General features: G+C 43.6%; 1 protein-coding gene across 7 annotated transcripts in view; it reads right to left on the bottom strand.

Annotated features, from left to right (window-relative positions):
* ASAP2 (ArfGAP with SH3 domain, ankyrin repeat and PH domain 2) overlaps nucleotides 1–20187 on the bottom strand; it is a 163830-nt gene that overhangs the window by 96652 nt on the left and 46991 nt on the right. For all 7 annotated transcript variants that reach the window (XM_029051034.2, XM_029051036.2, XM_029051035.2 and 4 more), the window contains exons 2-3: nucleotides 14750–14822; nucleotides 10932–11077 (exon numbers count right to left, since the gene is read on the bottom strand). In XM_029051034.2, the coding sequence (XP_028906867.1) occupies nucleotides 10932–11077; nucleotides 14750–14822 (219 nt within the window). The remainder of the gene's footprint in view (nucleotides 1–10931; nucleotides 11078–14749; nucleotides 14823–20187) is intronic.

Below are 20187 nucleotides of genomic sequence, written 5' to 3' on the forward strand. Positions count from 1 at the left end.
TAAAGATTTTAAGACAACTAAGATTTTAGAAAAAAGTTGAAGAAAAAATTGTTATTCTGACTTCTAACCAAGCAAATGAAGGAGTGTGGCTTGGTGGGTAGAGCAACAGCCTCTGCCACTTGCCTGCTGTGTGACCTTGGACAAGTCACTTCACAGCTATGTGCCTGTTACTTCATCTGTAAAATGGGGATTCAGACTATGATCCCCATGTGGGACAGGGACTGTGTCCAACTCGATTTGCTTGTACCCACCCCGGTACTTAGTAAAGTGCTTGGCACAAAATAAGCACTTAACAAATACCACAATTATTATTATTATTAAGAACATGGGTTCTGATTCTGATAGTTACTTGTCTGCTGTGTGACTTTGTACAAGTCACTTCACTTCTCTGAGACATCTGTAAAATGGGGTATAAGACAGTGAGCACCATGTAGGAAATGTACTTTGTCTAACCTGATTAGCTTGTATCTACCCCAGCAATTAGCACAGTGCCTGACACACAGTAAGTGTTTAACAAATACCATATAACCTCCCCCCACACCCCCAGCAAAAAAAAAACCCAAATTAAAAGAGATCACTGGTCCCAATTCTTGACCCCCACCAACCTGTTTGTGGCACTAGAGTAAGGTAAAATAGCTATGGAAGAGGGGTACGTGCCAAAGACAACTCCGTACTGTGCAGGAGGAATTAGACAGCATAGCCAGAAGCCAACCTGTCAAAAAGCTCAAACAAGGCAGAAGGGGAAAAATCCGCCATGCAATTTGCTGAGCCCCACAGAGATCCCTTGCAAAACCTCAGGCCAATGAATGCCTTGGTTAGCAGTTTAACTTGCACTGAACAAGGAGCTACAAAACTACCAAGTCTGATGGAGGGAAGAAACAAAAGAAAACCAACAGCCAGGCCCTGACACTTCTCTTTCTCTATATCTTTGCTCTCTGTCTCCATAAAACTCATTACATCCATCATCGGCATTGTCTTCAGTTAACACATTTCATATCCTCATGGCAGTCTTGGCTGCAGTTGAACAATGGGAAAATAAATTGAAATGTAGGTTTTAAAAATTCAGTGTATTATGTTCAAAGACTATAATACAAAATTAGTAGAACTGGTAAATGAGATCATGATTTAGCTTACATTTTTCAGGCACATGAATGTAAAGCGGATATTCTCTGACATGCATGAACTCGAAAGTGGCACTAAGGAAATGACTCATTTAAATTATTCAACACATCTACATCCTAAATGGCTAACATTTGTCATTTAGGAAATAAGGCAAAGACTCGTAATAGATAGGTAATGAAGTTTTCACACACCAGTTAATGCTGACAAACAAATGATCAACTAATGAGTACAATTCAAAAATGATGTTTTTGGCAATCTTTGCTCCCAGTATCAACAACTCAACAGTTATCATGCTCCTGGAATTCCTCCAAGGCAAACATTTGAAATGTTGACAAGCTACAATGCGATGGATTGAATTCCAACACACATCTTCACATTGTATGAGCTTTTAAAAGTGACACACACCAAGATTTCCTTTTGAAAACGTGGTGGTGAGAGGCCAAAGTGAGTGGATCTTCCCAAGGTCATTCAAGCCTTTTGAGAATTGATAGTGGAAGGTAGAGACCTGCACTAGTTTTGTCAACACCACCTTTGAGAGTTTCTTTGCTATCAGATGGCAAGAAAAGCCATGACTGATAAAGCCCAGAAGCACAATCACCTTATCAGGATGGTAGTCAGACTAATTGCAACTCAGGTTCCCTGGGGAAGGCATGAGAAGAAATCAAAAAGAAGAGAGGCAGCAGGCTGAGTAACTTCGGGATGATGAACTCAAACCAGGAGGTAACCCCAGTGAACAAAGCTAGAAGTGACAATGCCAGCAAGCACATCCTAGGAGAATATTGAAAGGGAATCCAGGGCAACAGACCCAGAGATTCCACACTGGTTCACGAGCAAAATCCTCATGCACTGTTGAAATGGAAAGTATCTCCCTGGAGATTGGAATTATTCTGATACCAACTTCCAGATTTCTTGTTGAATCTTCAAACCTGGCTGTCTAGAGTAGGATGAACAGATCTTTGTGACACATTTCTGCCTGAATCATCTTTATAAAAAAGGGTTAGTATAGCATTTCTTAATTCCTAGGAAATTCCATTTGACTCTGCAACAAGCTGAAACTCCTAACCACTGATTTCAGGGCCACTCCCTAGTTCCCTCTTTATTTATCTGCTTCACTCTCACCCACTACACCCTCACTCCAATTCTCAGTGATACTCACACTCATGGACTTGACATCACTATAAGAATCAGTTGTAACTTAGGTACTTGGTCCCTTTATTAGTGAATTATTTCTGCCCACATGTCTCTCCTGCCTTCAATTCTAAGTGCCTTGTGGGCAGGGACCAATCAATCACATTTACTGAGTGCTGTGTGCAGAGCAATGTACTAAGCGTTTCGGAGAGTACACCGTAATAGAGTTGGTAGACACATTCCCTGCCCACAACAAGCTTGTGGCCTAGAGGGGGAGAAGATATTAATATAAGTAAAATACAGATATACACCAAAGTGTTGTGGGGCTGAGGGAGGGGTGAATAAAGGGTGCAGTTGCAAGGTCGATGCAGAAGGAAGTGGAAGAATAGAAAATGAGGACCTAGTCGGGGAAGGCCTCTTGAAGGAAATGTGCCTTTGAAAGTGGGGAGTGATCACCTGTCGGATTTGAAGAGGAAGGGCGTTCCAGGCCAGAGGAGGACTTGGGCGAGAGGTTGGTGGCGAGATACAGGTGACTGAGGCACATTGAGTGGTTGGCATTAGAGGAGCGAAGTGTGCAGGTTGGGTTGTAGTAGGAAATCAGGGAGGCAAAGTAGGAGGGGGCAAGGTGATTGAATGGTTTAAAGCTGACGGTAGGAGTTTCTGTTTGACGTGGAGGTGGTTGGGCAACTCCCAAGTTCTCGAGGAGTGGGGAAACATGAAATGAATGTTTCTGCAGAAAATAATCTGGGCAGCAGGGTGAAGTATGAACTGAGTGGGGAGAGAGGGCAGCAAAGAAGCTGATGCAGTAATCAAGGCAGAATAGGATAAGTGTTTGGATTAATCAATAAGTTGTATTTATTGAGTGCTTATTGTGTGTAGAGAAATGTACTAAGTGCTTGGGAGAGTACAGAACAGAGTTGGTAGAGATGTTCCCTGCCCACAATGAGCTTTCAGTCTAGAGGGAGCTACAGTCTAAAGGATTATCGTGGTAGTAGTTAGGATGGAGAGGAAAGGGTGGATTTCAGCGATGTTGTAAAGAATGAACCAACAAGATTCGGTGATAGTTTGAATATGTGGGTTGAACGAGAGAGATGAGTAGAGGGTAACGCCAAGCTTAAGGGCTTGTTAGGCAGGGAGGATGGAGTTGCTGTCTACAGTGACAGGGAAGGCACGGAGAGGACATGGTTTGGGTGGGAAGATAAGGAGTTCTATTTTGGACATGTTAAGTTTGAGGTGTTGGAGGAACATCCCAGTAGAAATGTCCTGAAGACAGGAGGAAACGCGAGACCTCAGAGAAGGAGAGAGATCAGGGCTGAAGATCTAGATTCGGGAACCTTCCACATAGAGATGAGAAGCAGCATGATCCAGTGGATAGAGCATGGGCCTACAAGTCAGAAGGATCTGGGTTCTAATCCCAGCTCCCCCATTTGTCTGCTGTGGGACCTGGGGCAAGTCACTTAACTTCTCTGTGCCCCAATTCCCTCATCTGTAAAATGGGGATTAAGACTGCGAGTCCTATGTGGGACAGGGAGTGGGTCCAATGCCATTAGCTTGTACTTGGTACAGCACTTGACACAATGATTGGCACATGGTAAGCACTTAACAAATGCCACAATTATTATTATTGTTATTGGGGATGGTAGCTGAAGCCATGGGAGAGAACGAGTTCTCCAAGGGAGTGGGTGTAGATGGAGAATAGAAGGGAACCACAACTGAGCCTTGAGGGACTCCCAGAGTTAGTGGGTGGGTGGCAGAGGAGAATTCCACAAAAGCGACTGAGAACAACAGTGAGAGAGAGAGAGAGAGAGCGGAGAAGAACCAGAAGAGGACGGTCATGGGATTTGCTTCTACTGTACTCTCTCAAGCACTTATTAAAGTGTTCTGCACAAAGTAAGAGTACAATACATACTTTTGATTTACTTATTTTGGTACAGTTTCACTCTAGCCATGTTACACTTCACAAATGTTTCCATCCTTCTATTCTGTTGTCAGTCAAAACTGCACTCATTCATCTTCTTAAATCAGATGGGCAGCAGATATTTAGTGGGAAGGACAACCAGACAGCTCAGTCTAAGTCCCTTTTCATTTTTAGTACAAAAGAAGAGGCTGTCCTAAAGCTGTAAGGACTTCTAAAATCCAGATTGCAAACACACACTCGGCCAGGCCCTACATGCCCAGATGCTGCTAATGCTGTTTCTTTGGAGGGAGGGCTAATTTAGAGTTGAATGAAGTCAAGAGAGGATGAAGGGAAAGCCCACAAAGATCCCAAGTGTTTAGCAGAAACTGCAAGATCAAATGGCCTCGCTGCCAGAAACATGGGTAATTTTCACCCCCAAGCTAAAGGAAAAAGGAAAATGAATGATCTGGTTTGGCTGTTAACACTACTTCTCTGGCAACTGTAGCAATGCGATCTTTTTGATCTATTAAAAAAATCTCAACTGGAGAGGTTATAAAATCTACCAACAACTGTCTGGAAGCCATCAATTCATTCAATTCAATAGTATTTATTGAGTGCTTACTATGTGCAGAGCACTGTACTAAGCGCTTGGGATGAACAAGTCGGCAACAGATAGAGACAGTCCCTGCCGTTTGACGGGCTTACAGTCTAATTGGGGGAGACGGACAGACGAGAACAATGGCAATAAACTGCGTAAGGGGAAGAACATCTCGTAAAAACAATGGCAACTAAATAGAATCAAGGCGATGTACAATTCATTAACAAAATAAATAGGGTAACGAAAATATATACAGTTGAGCGGACGAGTACGGTGCTGTGGGGATGGGAAGGGAGAGGTGGAGGAGCAGAGGGAAAAGGGGAAAATGAGGCTTTAGCTGCGGAGAGGTAAAGGGGGGATGGCAGAGGGAGTAGAGGGGGAAGAGGAGCTCAGTCTGGGAACGCCTCTTGGAGGAGGTGATTTTTAAGTAGGGTTTTGAAGAGGGAAAGAGAATCAGTTTGGCGGAGGTGAGGAGGGAGGGCGTTCCAGGACCGCGGGAGGACGTGACCCAGGGGTCGACGGCGGGATAGGCGAGACCGAGGGACGGTGAGGAGGTGGGCGGCAGAGGAGCGGAGCGTGCGGGGTGGGCGGTAGAAAGAGAGAAGGGAGGAGAGGTAGGAAGGGGCAAGGTGATGGAGAGCCTTGAAGCCCAAAATAGCTCACCACAACTTGAGGGAGCAGGAGTAGCAGAAGTGAAAGAAAATGAGAATTTTGCTTCTCAAATTTATGCAACACTGCAAGAAAAATGCCTGTAAATCACCTAAAACCCCACAGCCAAAAATAAGCATTTCTATCCTTCTTAAACTCTACTATCTCTCCCAGTTTCTCAGGAAAAATTCAGAAAAAAATGAAAATACAAATGTTAAAAGCAATTATTATAACAATAATTCTACTGGCCCAAATGCCCAGATTGCTCTTCAGAAATTTCTAACTGATCCCCAAAAATCTCAATGAAAGGGAAGGCACTGAGCAGAAATCACTGCCCTTGTTTCATCTACAGAGAACAGAAGTTCTTGGAGACTAAGATTACGGGAGTAAGGAGTGGAGGTCAACAGGTTGGGAGTGGAGGCCAACATGGAGCTGCACTGCAGACCCTCTCTCTCAGGACAGTTTACAGGACGGAGGTAGCCCCTCATCTTCTCAGAATGGGCTGAGCTGGTTCCTCGGAGGGTTAATCAGTCTTTTAATTAGCACTTAATCAGTCCTTTAGCCAGAGTGGAGGGAACCCTCCCCAGGAAGCTGATCCCAGGCAATGAACATGAAAGGGTTTCAGATAGTAGAGGTCTGCCCCGCTAACCTCCAATGGGAGGAGAGTGGATTCTTACTGAGTCTGGGGATGAGTTAGCAGGGCCTAGTGGAAGGAGCACAGGCATTGGAGTCAGGAGACCTGGGTTCTAACCCTAGCTCCACCATCTGCCTGTTATGTCAACTCGGGTAAATAATTTAGTTTCTCTGTGTCTCGATTCTCTCAGCTGGAAAAAATAGGATTATCTCTGACCCTCTTAGACTATGAGATCCATGAGGAACAGCAACTGTGCCTGATCTAATTGTATTACATTCACTCCCAGTTTAAAATGAATTGGGGGAAGGGAAGCAATGGGGTTGGAACACAATAAAAATAATAATATAACAATAATACTATAATAATATATGAACTAATAACAATAGTGGAATTTGTCAAGCACTTACTATATGCCAAGTACCCTACGAAGCACTGGAGTCAATAAAAGATCTAATCTGGTCAGATACCATCCCTGATCCAACTAAGACATATCAATTAATGACATTTATTTAGCGCTTACTGGGTGCAGGGTACTGTACCAAATGCTTGGGAGAGTACAGTACAACATTACGGGCAGGGAATGTGCTTGCCAGTTTTCTTTATTGTACTCTCCCAAGCACTTAGAACAGAGCTCTGCACATAGCAGGTGCTCAACAGATACCAGTGACTGATTGACTGACTGAACAGAATTGATAGACTTGTTCCCTGACGATAAGGAGCTTACAGACTAGAGGGGTAAACAGACATTAATATAAATAAATATATTACCGATATGTACATAAGTGTTGTGAAGCTGAGGGTGGGATGAGTAACAAGAGCTAAAAGGGTACAAATCCAGGTGTACAGGTGATGCAGAAGGGAGGAATAAGAGTAAAGAGGGCTGAATCAGGGAAGGCCTCCTGGAGGAGGAGTCCTTTAATAAGCCTTTGAATGTGGAGAGAGTGATGTTCTAGCATACATGGAGGGGGAGGGAGTTGCAGATAAAAGGCAAGGGATTGGGGGTGAGACAAACAAGATCGAGGTGGAGTGAGTAAACTGATTGTGGAGGAGAGACGCATATGGACTGGTTGTAGGACTCCCTGAAGGTACCTCCATCAGGGAGGTAAGATGGGAGGGGGCGAGCTGATTGAGTGCTTTAAAGTCAATGGTAATGAGTTGCAAGTGGATGGGGAACCACTGGAGATTCTAGAGGTGGGAATATGTGGACGGAATTTTTTTTTAGAAAATTGGTCCGTGCAGCAAAATAAAGTATGGAATAGATAAAGTGGGGAGAGGCAAGGAGGTCAGTACAGAAGCTGATGCAATCAGTAATCAAGGCAGGATATGATAAGTGCTGGGATCAGCTTAATAGCAGACTGGTTAGAGAGGAAAGGGTGGATTTTAGTCGATGTTGTGAAGGTAGAACAGACAGGATTTGGTGACAGTTGACTATGTGCATTGAATGAGAGAGAGGAATCAAGGATTAAGGTTTATCAGGTGGGGGATAGTGGTGTCGTCTACAGTGATGGGAAAGACAGGAAGAGGACAGAGTTTGGGTGGGAGATGAGGAGTTCTGTTTGGACATGTTTAGTGTGAGGTGTCAGCAGGACATCCAAGTAAAAATTTCCTGAATGTAGAAAGAAATAAGAGACTACAGAGAAGGAGAGAGGTAGATTTAGGAATTATCCACGTAGAGATGGTAGTTGATGCCAAGGGAGAGAATGAGATCTCCAAGGGAAGTGGGGTAAATGGAGAACAGAAGGGGACCTAGAACTGAGTCTTGAGGGACTCCAACTTGAGTTGGGAGGCAGAGGAGGAGCCTGTGAAAGAGATTGCAGGGAAAGCCTACAGAAGTGATTTCAGGAGAACTTTGAAGAGATAGGGAGAGCAGTTGTCTACCAGATGGGAAGGGGAAGAAGTTCCAGGCACAAGAGAGGCGAGAGAGATGAGAATGAAGCACAGAGAGTAGGTTGGCTTGAGAAGGGGAGTGGGAGAGGAGCTAGAGTTTGAGTGCCCTAACATCAGTGGTCAGGAGTTTCTGCTCTATATGGAGAGGAATGGACAAACATTAGATGTTTTTGAAGTGTGAGGCGAGGTGCACAAAGTGATGTTTCAGAAAAATGATCTGGGCAGAAAAGTACAGACTGCAGCCAGAAGAGATTGGAGGTAGAAAGGTAGGCGAGGCACCTGACTTCTCCGATCTGGAAGCCGTACAGTTCGGCCAAGAAGCCGACCGTGATGCGTCAGGCCCACTGAATTATGATGGTAGGAGATATAGATGGTCTTTCCTGGCATCCAACATCCTTTGCGTGATGCGTCCAGCCTACTGAATTATGATGGTAGGAGATATAGATGGTCTTTCCTGGCATCCAACATCCTTTGCTGGCTCTCGACTATGTGGACCTGGCAATTTGCTGCCCTAGCAAGGGGTTCAGAGCATGAAAAACTGAACATGTCTTCAAGGCCCCCAGAGATGGGACTGTGAAGACTGTCCATTGAGTGGGACTCCAACTCAAAATAAACTCAGATTGGCATAGGGATAAAACCTTCAACTGGCAGATTAAGAATAAAAATGGGAAGAATATCCTACACCTCTCTGCCAAAGCCAAAGGAGGGCATAGGGTACTCAAATTGTCAGGGAGTGACCATGTGGGTATGGTAGTGGGTAGGACTCAGGATTCCTTCTCCAAGACCTGGGAGTGTGATATGACCACTCTCGGCTTGCTTTTTTGCAGAAAGAAATCCAGAAGGTGGGAAAGTTCTAGAGTCAAAGAAGATCTACATATGGGTGATCCTCTTCTAAAAAGTGCCCCATTTCCAAGAGGGAGAATTTGAAATTAACCACCCCAAAACTGGAGATGTCATTTCAGAAACTCTTTGAAAATGGGGATGCAAATTCTGTGGAATTTGCAGGGGGAGAGAGTGTTTGCAAGAGGTTGGAAGCAGGAGAGATGAGAATGAGGCACAACAAATTGGTGAATTTGAGAGGAATGAAGTGTGTGGACTGGATTGTTATGGGAGAGGGGTGAAGACAAATGGAAGGAAAAGAGTTGATAGAGTGCCTTAAAAGCCGATAGTCAGGAGCTCCTGCTTAGTGCCGAGAGGAACGGATGCAGGGACGTGACGTTGAAACTCAAGCAGGAAAGATACTGGAAATTAAGGGCCCAATTAAGGGCACCAAAAAAGAACCCACAAGGCCTGATTTTGTTTTTAATGGCACTTGTAAGTGCTTACTATGTGCCATGTACTGTACTAAGCACTGGGGCAGATACAAGATAAGCAAGTTGGACACAGTCCACATCCCACATGGGGTTCACAGACTTAATTCCCATTTTACAAATGAGGTAACAAGCACCTAGCAGACAAGTGGTAGAGATGGGATTAAAATGCACGTCCTCTGACTCCCAGGCCCACCTTCTTTCCAATAGGCCATGCTGCTGAGTTCCTTAGAGACTTATGAGTAAGCCTTATATTCTTCTTATGTGCTTTAAAATAAAGTCTATTTTGCTCCTATTAACCTCTACCTAAGAGCTTGCCACACCTGCTGAAAATGGCAGGTCCTGCACTATGAGGAGAATGTTTAAATCCTATTAAATGCCTTTCCTTTCCACAATATAGCAATTATTGTAATAACGTACTTTCCCAAGTGCTTAGGACGGGGCTCACTAAATACAACTGATTGACTGACTGACTGATAATTTAAGACTGAAAAGCAGCGGCAGGCAGGCAGGGAAAGTGGGTGGGCAATGGTAGGCTCTAGCTTTCCATTTGGGTCGGGGAGGAAGATGAGTAATAATAATAATGTTGGTATTTGTTAAGTGCTTACTATGTGTAGAGCACTGTTCTAAGCGCTGGGGTAGATACAGGGTAATCAGGTTATCCCACGTGAGGTTCACAGTTAATCCCCACTTTACAGATGAGGTAACAGGCACAGAGAAGTTAAGTGACTTGCCCACAGTCACACAGCTGACAAGTGGCAGAGCCGGGAATCGAACCCCTGACCCCTGACTCTGGAGCCCAGGTTCTTTCCACTGAGCCACGCTGAGTAAACAGCAGGCAGACTGTTGTCCAGAGAGAGCAAGGGACCTTCTGAGATTGACCTCACTGAAGACCTGATGAGACCTATGAGAAGAGCCATGTACCTTACACTCACCAAATCTGGTTGAATTTGACATTATAATAAATAAAATTCAGGGCCCCCACTCTACCCTGAAGAAGCTATTCCATATCCTGAGGTAGTGAATGCCCAACCATTTTCAACTCAAATGCATTCATTTTAGCCTTAAAAAGACACTTTATGCAGTTACCTTCCTTTCTAAAAATGGTCCTGCCGTCGACCTCTGGGCCACGTCCTCCTGCGGTCCTGGAATGCCCTCCCTCCTCACCTCCATCAATCTAATTCTCTTCCCCTCTTCAAATCCCTACTTAAAGCTGACCTCCTCCAAGAGGCCTTCCCAGACTGAGCTCCCCCCTTTTTTCCCTCTGCTCCCTCTACCCCCCCCTTCACCTCTCCGCGGCTAAACCCTCTTCTCCCCCCTTTCCCTCTCCTCCTCCCCCTCTCCCGTCCCACCCCCTCAGCACTGTACTCGTCCGCTCAACTGTATATATCTTCATTACCCTATTTATTTTGTTTATTTTGTTTAATGAGAGGTACATCACCCTGATTCTATTTATTTGCCATTGTTTTTATGAGATGTTCTTCCCCTTGACTCTATTTATTGCCATTGTTCTTGTCTGCCTGTCTCCCCCGATTAGACTGTAAGCCCGTCAAAGGGCAGGGAAAGTCTCTATCTGTTGCCGACTTGTACATTCCAAGCACTTAGTACAGTGCTCTGCACATAGTAAGCCCTCAATAAATACTATTGAATGAATGAATGAATATTGCATTTTTCCTGTAAGCTTCAATTACACATCCCTACACTCACCAAATTTTTGAAAAGTGCCGTCAACTCCTTCGTGAACACAGAAAATTTCAGGAATGCGCTTCCCAAGTCGGGATCGTCTCTGCATACACAGTTACCACCAAACTTCTCCAGGGCTTGAGTGTACTGTTCTTCATTTTCCACATGAGCTGCAAAGAAAATTTGATCAACATCGTTAATACAGAGTACAAGCAGTGAGCACACAATGGAATAAACCACAGTGCTTTTTATGTTGCTTTTTGTGAACGGTCCATGGATCCATTAACAAAGAGCAAACCCTGACAGACTACACACATTTGGTACTCAAGTCTTTAGTATAGTGCTTGATAGCTCAGGGGTAAATAATTGATAGGAATATCAAAGGAAACAAAATGGACTTCAGGTGGGTGCACCACAGATCAATCTACAATAATACTAGAGTAGTAGAGCACTTTACTGAGCATCCATGGGGTGCAATGCCCTGGACTAAGCATTTGAAGCAAAAACAAAGAAGTAATGTTCCCTGGACAAAAAGAGTTTCCACACTAAAGGGGGAGAGACATAAAAATATTTACGAGTAATGGAGCTAAACGACTGAATATGCAACTGGATAAACATATTGACAAAAGTGCTGAAGAGGGCAACAAGTAAGTACATAATTGTTGGGGATGGCTAACAGATTTTCTACGAATTCAGGTCCTGGGAATTGGAGGAGGTGGGATTTCAAAAGGGCTTTGACACGGTACCACGGTGGTAGCTTTTTGGGTCAAGTTGGGGAGGCCGATACAGGAGATGCTGTGAAGGAGGATCCGGCAGTTTTTGGCAGTAAGTGGGCTGAATGTGAGAGCTGAGGGTGACTCTCAGACTGTGGGTCCCTGGAACCCAAAGGATGGTGGCGTAACCTACTTCGATGGGAAAGTTAGGGAGAGGAATAGGTTCAAGTGGAGAAAGATGAGTAATTTTTCCATTTCAAAAGCCAGCCATGACCAGAATAGTTTTATATCACACAAAAACTAGCCATATATAGAAAAAACAATGCCATGGCCAAAGTGACAGGGGCACAATTATACGGTGAACTGGGAACTACCATAACTATTCAGATAATTTATGGAGAGGAGGATTTTTTTTTAACCTGCAGTTTCTTGAAGCACTTCCCAAGTGGTTAGTACTGAGCTCTCCACACAGCGAGTGCTTGAATATAGCACAGACTGACTGATTATTGGGCAATTCTGAATTCATTGGCTAATTACTCAGCCAATGGTATTTATTGAGTGCTTATAGTGTGTCGAGCACAGAATTAATCATAAATGGCAAAGTTCCCAACATTTTGATGTTTGTAGACTCTCCAGTTGAAGGTTGTTTATTTATAAATTTAACTGCCTAGAATAGCCTGGAGAGATGCACATCTGGTTCCCCAGTGGCCGGTGGTCACGTAGCAAATTTTTGCAAAGGAAAAAAATGCATTTTTAATTTTAACAAGAATCAAGTTGCAGCTTCTTCTGTTTGAAGATCAAATTCTCTCCCCACTCTTCCCAATCCAGATGACTCTAATTTGCAGTCTTAAATGCCATAATGGAAGCACTCAAATATCTTCTGCCAACCAGAAAACTTATTTGCCAGCATCTGGATTTCCCCAGAGCTCGTCCATACTATTTAGGACACTGGGAAATGGTTCACCTCTTGCTCGTGCCACCTACAACTCTCTCTGCCCCTTCCTATCCAACAGAGCACTGCTCACCTTATCTTTAAAGCCCTTCTATAATTGCATATCCTTCCAGAGGCCTTCCTGTTTTCCTCTCTCATCTCCCTCCCCTATTTCCCCCTCGATAGACTCTTCAGCACATAATGATAATAATAATAATGTTGGTATTTGTTAAGCGCTTACTATGTGCAGAGCACTGTTCTAAGCGCTGGGGTAGATACAGGGTAATCAGGTTGTACCACGTGAGGCTCACGGTTTTCATCCCCATTTTACAGATGAGGTAACTGAGGCACAGAGAAGTTAAGTGACTTACTCACAGTCACACAGTTGACAAGTGGCAGAGGCGGCACTCGAACCCATGACCTCCGACTCCCAAGCCCATGCTCTTTCCACTGAGCCACGCTTTAAACTCTGTTGCGTCCCCTCCCCTGATATTTATTTTGGTGCCTTTCTCCCCAGCTAGTTTGAAAGCTTGTTGAGGGCAGAATCACCACTTGCCTGCTGTGGGACCTTGGGCAAGTCACTTAACTTCTCTGTGCCTCAGTTTCCTTACCTGTAAAATGGAAATTGAATAATAGTTCTCCTTCCACCTTAGACTTTAGCTCCAGGTGGGGCTGTGTCTCACCCGATTAACTTCCATTGACACGAGCACTTAGTACAGTGCTGGGGCACATAGTAAGCACTTAATAAAACAACAGATATTTTTATTACTACTACTACTACTAATTCTATTGAATTCTCCCAAGTGCTTAGTACAGTACTCAGCACAGAGTAATTGATCAATAAATACAACAATTGATTTATTGACTGGCAGGCAACTTGGAAATTTTCCTAGACTGCTTGCCTTTGCCCATTAGGCGTTTCTTCAGGAAGAATCTTCTCCAGAAGCCAAGAAGAAGCTCAGGAAAACTGCATGGGCAAGAAAGCTGCAGGCAGGAGGCCTAGCAAGCATTTCCATGCATTTTTCTGAGTTTCCTCTGCCAGACGAGCAAGGGCGTTTACTGAAATTCTCCAGAGGCAGCTGGAAAGACTGTCTGGTAACCTGCATAACCCACTTCCCATTCTCTGGCACTTAGTGGAAGAGCTAGGGGAGGAGGGGAGGGGACAGTGCAGGAAAGATGTTGAGTGGCTCTACTGCTTCCACTCAAGTTATAGTTTTCAATTTGCATGCCCATTTTAGCAGGTGGAATCTCATAACTTTTTAAATATTCATTTGTGAGAGCTGACTTTTTTCTGCTACATATTTGGAAAAAAAAATCTAACAATTTCAACTTTTTGGAAAATTTAGGACCTAAGTGAATCACTTGAGAATAACAGTATCACCTCTCTTACATCTTGAGCCCCACGTGCATCAGGGGCCATATAAAATCTGCTTATATGGTATCGACCTCAGCGCTTAGTACAGTGCTTGTCACATAGTAAGCACCCAACAAATTCAACAGTTGTTATTACGTTGCCATCACTCATGCTCTCAGTATGCATTCGGTTAGAATGCCATTAAAGAGTTTGGAGGCACACATCTGACAATGCAAGCCTGTTTGGCTACAGCATAACATGAGATTGGAAGAAATGGCTGTGCATATGCCTGACGGCTGTGACTGCTATAACACGAGTTTTCCTTGACACAAGAATGCAACCCCCATGTAAAAGCAAAACTCGATCTATGGGCCAATTTGAGATCAGGTCAAAACTAGGTACTGTGTGAAATTATATTTTCTCATGAATATCAGGGGATCAAAACTGAATACCTCAAAGCAATGAGAAAAACAACCCTAGCAATATTCTATTTATTGGAATCTTTCACAAAACAAAGCAGCCACACAGTACTAGAAGAGAAGCCAAGAGGATAGAAACAACTGAAAGACAGTAAATATCTATTAAAAAATGGGCCACCTAACTTTGCTCCACATTTGTTACCTGCTCTGAAATAGAATTTATTCACATCATTGTTATTTATAGAGCATTTAATATTTACAGAGCACTGTACTAAGCGCTTGGGAGAGTACACTACAACAGAGTTGGCAGACAAGTCTCTGGCCCAAAAGGAACTTACAGTCACATTACTCATCAATGGTTTAAAGAAAGGCTTCAACTAAAATACTTTACAAAATACAGTCAATAAGAAAAATAATGAACTCACCCAAACCGGATATGTTTATTGCTTTCACCGATTTCTTCATTTTGTAAAGAACAGTTCGATCCACATCCAGAGCCTAAAATTAAATTATAGGAAAAAAAACTGATCATCAATTTCAACTGAGATGCATTTGTAATACATAGTCTGCCAGGAGTTACCCTGAAGTTCACATACTCAAACCCCATCTACCTGCCAGGGAATACAATTCCAGTGGGGAAAGGTTTTCCATCTTTTCTAATTATAAGGTAGGGTGATTTGGAGGTTGGGGTAGTGGAAGAAAGCTCTGGGAGAAATCACGATCAAGGAAGGTCACAAAAATTCCCCAAAGCAACAAAGATAATATAGATAACTTGGAGAGTCTTTTACAAGAACAGCACTGGTGGGTAAAAAAACAAGTAGTTCCTTTAATTTATTGGATGGTAAGACTTCAAAACCTGCAACACGACCCAGAAGAGTAACAGAAGAATTTTCAGGAGCTTGAACCCTAGAGCATTGAATGGCTGTTGGAAGACCCTATGACCTAGTGAAAAGGGCAGCAGATTGGGTGTCAGGAGATCCAGAATCTAGGCTCTGCTCTCCCACTGGCTAGCTGGGCAAATTACTTGACCTCCCTAGGCCTCAGTTTTTCATTGGTAAAATGGGACTATAAGACACCTGCTTTCCCTCCCTCTTGGATACTGAGCTCCATATAGGCCAGAGACAGTGTCCTTTCTGATTACCTGGTACCTGCCCTAGCATTTAGCATATAGTAAGCATTCATTCATTCATCATTCAATCAATCGTATTTATTGAGCACTTACTGGGTGCAGAGCACTGAACTAAGCACTTGGAAAGTACAATTCAGCAACAGACAATCCCTACCCAACATCGGCACTTAAAAAAGTCACAATTATTGATTATTATTATTGAGAAGCAGCATGGCTTAGTGGAAAGAGCCTGGGATTGGGAGTCAGAAGTCATGGGTTCTAATCCCAGCTCTGCCACTGGTCAGTTGTGTGACTTTGGGCAAGTCACTTAACTTCTCTGTGTCTCAGTTACCTCATCTTTAAAATAGGGATGAAGACTGTAAACCCCACGTGGGACAACCTAATTACCTTGTATCTACTCCAGTGCTTAGAACAATGCTTGGCACATAGTAAGCACTTAACAAATACCATCATCATCATTATTATTAGCTGTTTGGTGAGAGTCTCCCTATCCAACCTCTCCCCTCCGACACAAATATCCACCCTTGTGACTCCACCCTCTCTACGGAACTCTACTCTCTTGGACTGCTGTCTTTCCATTGATTTTGTACTATCTTCTCCTACAGCATATCTTTATACTTGGTTGCTTCCCCTACCTGGTATTTTTCTTAATGTCTGTGTCCTCCACAAGACTGTAAGCTCCTTGAGGGTAAGGATCATGACAATTTACTCTGCTGTACTCTCCCTAGCACATAGTAAATGCTCTCTGCACAGAAGCAGCACTAATACCACTGATTGATTAATCAGTTGATTTTAATCTCAAATAAATACTTGAAACAATTCACAAAACACCACTCTTTCAGGAAACCCAGAGAGTCCAGGCTAGGTGGATGATTCCCAAATCTACATCTCCATCCTGGATCTCTCTCCCTCTCTGCAGTCTCACATTTCCTCCTAACTTCAAGACATCTCTAATTGGATGTCCTGCTGACAACCTCACACTTAACATGTCCAAACAGAGCTCCTCATCTTCCCACCCAAATTCTTCCCACCCAATCTCCCCCTGATTTTCCCACCACTGTAGACAGCACCACCATCCTTCCTGTCTCACAAGCTGATAATCTTGGCATTATCCTTGACTCTTCTCTCTCATTCAACCCAATGGGAGAATTCTCATTCTTCCCTTGAACCTACTCCTCTCCCTAACTTTCCCATTGTAGTAGGTTACACCACCGTCCCTTGGGTTCTAGAGACCCACAGTCTGGGAGTCACCCTCAGCTCTCACATTCAGTCCACTTACTGTTAAAACCTGCCAGTTCCTCCTTCACAGCATCTCCTGTATCAGGCTTCCCAACTTGACCCAAAAATATGTTTGAATGTGATATTCAATCTATCACTACATCCTGTCAGTTCAACCTTCAGGACATCACTAAAATCCAACTTTTCCTCTCCATTCAAACTGGTACCACATTTATCCAAGTACTTATCCTACCCTGCCGTGATTACTGTATCAGCCTCTTTGTTGACCTCCCTGCTCATTCTCCCGAGTCTCTCCCCACTCCAGTCCATACTTCACTCTGATGTTTGGATCATTTTCTATAAAAATATTCAGTCCATGTTTCCCCACTCCTCAAGAACCTCCAGTCGTTGCCCATCCACCACTGCACCAAACAAACTCCTTACCATCAGCTTTAAAGCACTCAATCACTTTGCCCCTCCTACCGTACCGTGCTGTTCTATTATACATTCATTCAATCATATTTGTGTGCACAGCACTGTACTAAGCACTTGGAAGAGTAAAATACAACAATAACCAGTCACATTCCCTATCCACAATGAGCTTACAGTCTAGTGGAGGGGGAGACAGACGTCAATACAAATAAAATTACAGATTTGTACATAAGTGCTGTGGGACTGAGAGCTGAAAAGAACAAAGGGAACAAGTCAGGACGGTGCAGATGGGAGGAGGAGAAGAGGAAAGGGGGGCACTTAGGAAAGGGAAGACATTTTGGAGGAGATGTGCATTCAATAAGGCTTTGAAGTGGGGGTGAGCAACTAACTGTTGATCTGAGGGGGGAGGGCATGCCAGACCAGAGGCAAGATAGGGACTAGAGGTTGGCAGGGAGACAGGTGAGACTAATGCAAAGTGAGAAGGTTAGCATTAGAAGAGCAAAGTGTGCGGGCTGGGTTGTAGAGGAGAGAGGCAAGATTAGGAAGGAGGGGGCAAGGTTATCCAACTGTTATATTGTACTCTCCCATGTTAGACCAAGTTAGACCATGTTAGACCATGCACCAAGTTAGACACTCCATAAATACGATTGATTGGTCGATTAATGAAGTGATTCAGTCCTTCCATTTAGCAATGAAATGCACAATTTATCTTAATGAAAAATAGAGATGAAGCCCCAAATTATTTCATTCAGTGGAAGATTAAATATACCTAGCCTAGAGTAAGGGGGCAGGTTGAGCAAAATCTTCTGCCAGCGCATGCCACTGGGGCTGATAAAACTGAAGCATGATCAACAATCCCTGCCCCTTCGTGTGTCCATACAGATTGTCTCCTGGATTCAATGGGGCAGCTGCCCCCCAGCAGTGATAGTCGGGATCATGAATATTAATTGGGGCGTGTCCAGTTCGAGGTGCCAACTAGTATTACTAGCATTTTCATCTTTCCCCTCTTTAACGCTGCAGTCTTCTCAGAAGCATCTGTTTTAAGAGAGTCATTTCATTTCTAATTGCTGAATGCCAAGCTGGTCTGGGTTTTTTTGCTGGCCTCCTAACTGTCCATGTATATTTTGATTCATTATGCTAAAACCCTTGACTAGTGACCTACACATGGACTCTGGCATTAGGGAAGTGGAGCTGAATGCACATGCACTGCAATATAGATTGGGGAATGCATTTGAAAGGAAGCTTTAACTGTCTACTTGACATCTGAAAAAACATATAGAACTGTTCTTTGTATTTAAAGGGAATGCTACTATTGGGGATGTTTACCTGGGGGTGGGAGTGTAGCTGAAAACGCTGATGTGTGCATGACAGTACTGACCCCATAACCAACAGAAAACATGGTCCTTTGTTATGCTGAAGAGTTTGCTGTTTATTCTGTGGCAGCTAGAAAAGTACCATTCCTTTCTTGATTGCACTTTTTTGAAAGTCTTTCTACAGCAGCTGTCTCCCAGTTTTCAGCTGCGATGCTGCATGGTCTAAGGCTACACTTATTCTACCCCTTACATTTCAGCTCACTATACAGTGGTAATTTTGACAGCCTACTTATTCATTCATTCATTTATTCGATCGTATTTGAGCGCTGTGCAGGACACTGTACAGAGTGCTTTGGAGGGTACAATACAATATACAGACATGATCCCTGCCAACTAAGAGCTTATAGTCTAGTGTGGGGGGGAGACATTAACATAAATAAATTACAGAAATGTATGTAAGTGCTGTGGGCTGGGATGGGGGCATTCTTCATTCATCCATTCATTCGACTTACTTGAGAGCTTATTGTGTGCAGAGCACTGTACTAAGTACTTGGAAAGCACCTATAACAATAAAGAGAGACAAATCCCTGCCCACAGTGGGCTTACAGTCTAAGGTGGGGGGGACAGACGTCAATACAAGTAAACAGGCATTGATATAAATAGAATTATTCATTCATTCAATAGTATTTATTGAGCGCTTACTATGTGCAGAGCACTGTACTAAGCACTTGGAATTATAGATATATACATATGTGCTGTGGGATGGGGGGGACAGCAAAGGGAGCAAGTCTAGGTGATGTGGAAGGGAGGGAGAGTTGAGGAAAAGTGGGCTTAGTCTGGGAAGGCCTCTTGGAGACGGTGCACCTTCAGTAGGCCTTTGAATGAGGGAAGAGTGATTGTTCCGTGGATTTGAGAAGGGAGGGCGTTCTGGGTCAGAGGTGGGATGTGAGTGGGCCAGGGGTCGGCGGCAAGACAGATGAGATCGAAGCACAGTAAAAACGTTGGCACCTGAAGAGTGTTGTATGCGAGCTGGGATGTAGAAGGAGAGAAGGGAGGTGAGGTAGGAAGGGGCAAGGTAACGGACAGCTTTGAAGCCAATAGTGAGCAGTTTTTGCTTGATAAGGAGGTTGATGGGCAACCACTGGAGATTTTTGAGGATGGGGGTGACATGCCCAGAGCGTTTCTAAAGAAAGATAATCCAGGCAGCAGGGTGAAGTACAAAGTCTTCAGCACAGCTGTAAGGACTAACCTGAGCAGAATCCGATCCTTTCTGCTTTACCTCACTGGCAGTAGGCAATGAATTATCCAGAGCACCCCCAGCTCTGACCCAACCCCCCATACCATCAAGGATCAGGGGCAGAAGACGATTATTCTCCCCACCTTCAAAGCCTTATTAAAAGCACATCTTCTCCAAGAAGTCTTCCCTCATTAAGTCCTCATTTCAACTCTATTGTATTGTACTCTCCCAAGCATTTAGTACAGTGCTCTGCATATTTATTGAATAATAAATATGATTAATTAAGGTTTTAATTCACTAATTGCCAAAATTTTATGTAACTATAGCTTTAGCAATTAGTATATATGTGTGTGTGTAGATATATATAAACATATTCACACGTGCACATTCTGTTAATAAATTAAATATGCTATCCTTTAGATTTGAAGATGTTATCAAGAGTGAGCTTATTATCCGTATGTGTGTCTGGGAAGACCACAATGAGGGAATAAGATGATTTTCCTTGACTACTCTGTGGCATTTATTACCTGCTTT

Source organism: Ornithorhynchus anatinus, chromosome X1 (genome assembly GCF_004115215.2).
Source record: "Ornithorhynchus anatinus isolate Pmale09 chromosome X1, mOrnAna1.pri.v4, whole genome shotgun sequence".
NCBI lineage: Eukaryota > Metazoa > Chordata > Mammalia > Monotremata > Ornithorhynchidae > Ornithorhynchus > Ornithorhynchus anatinus.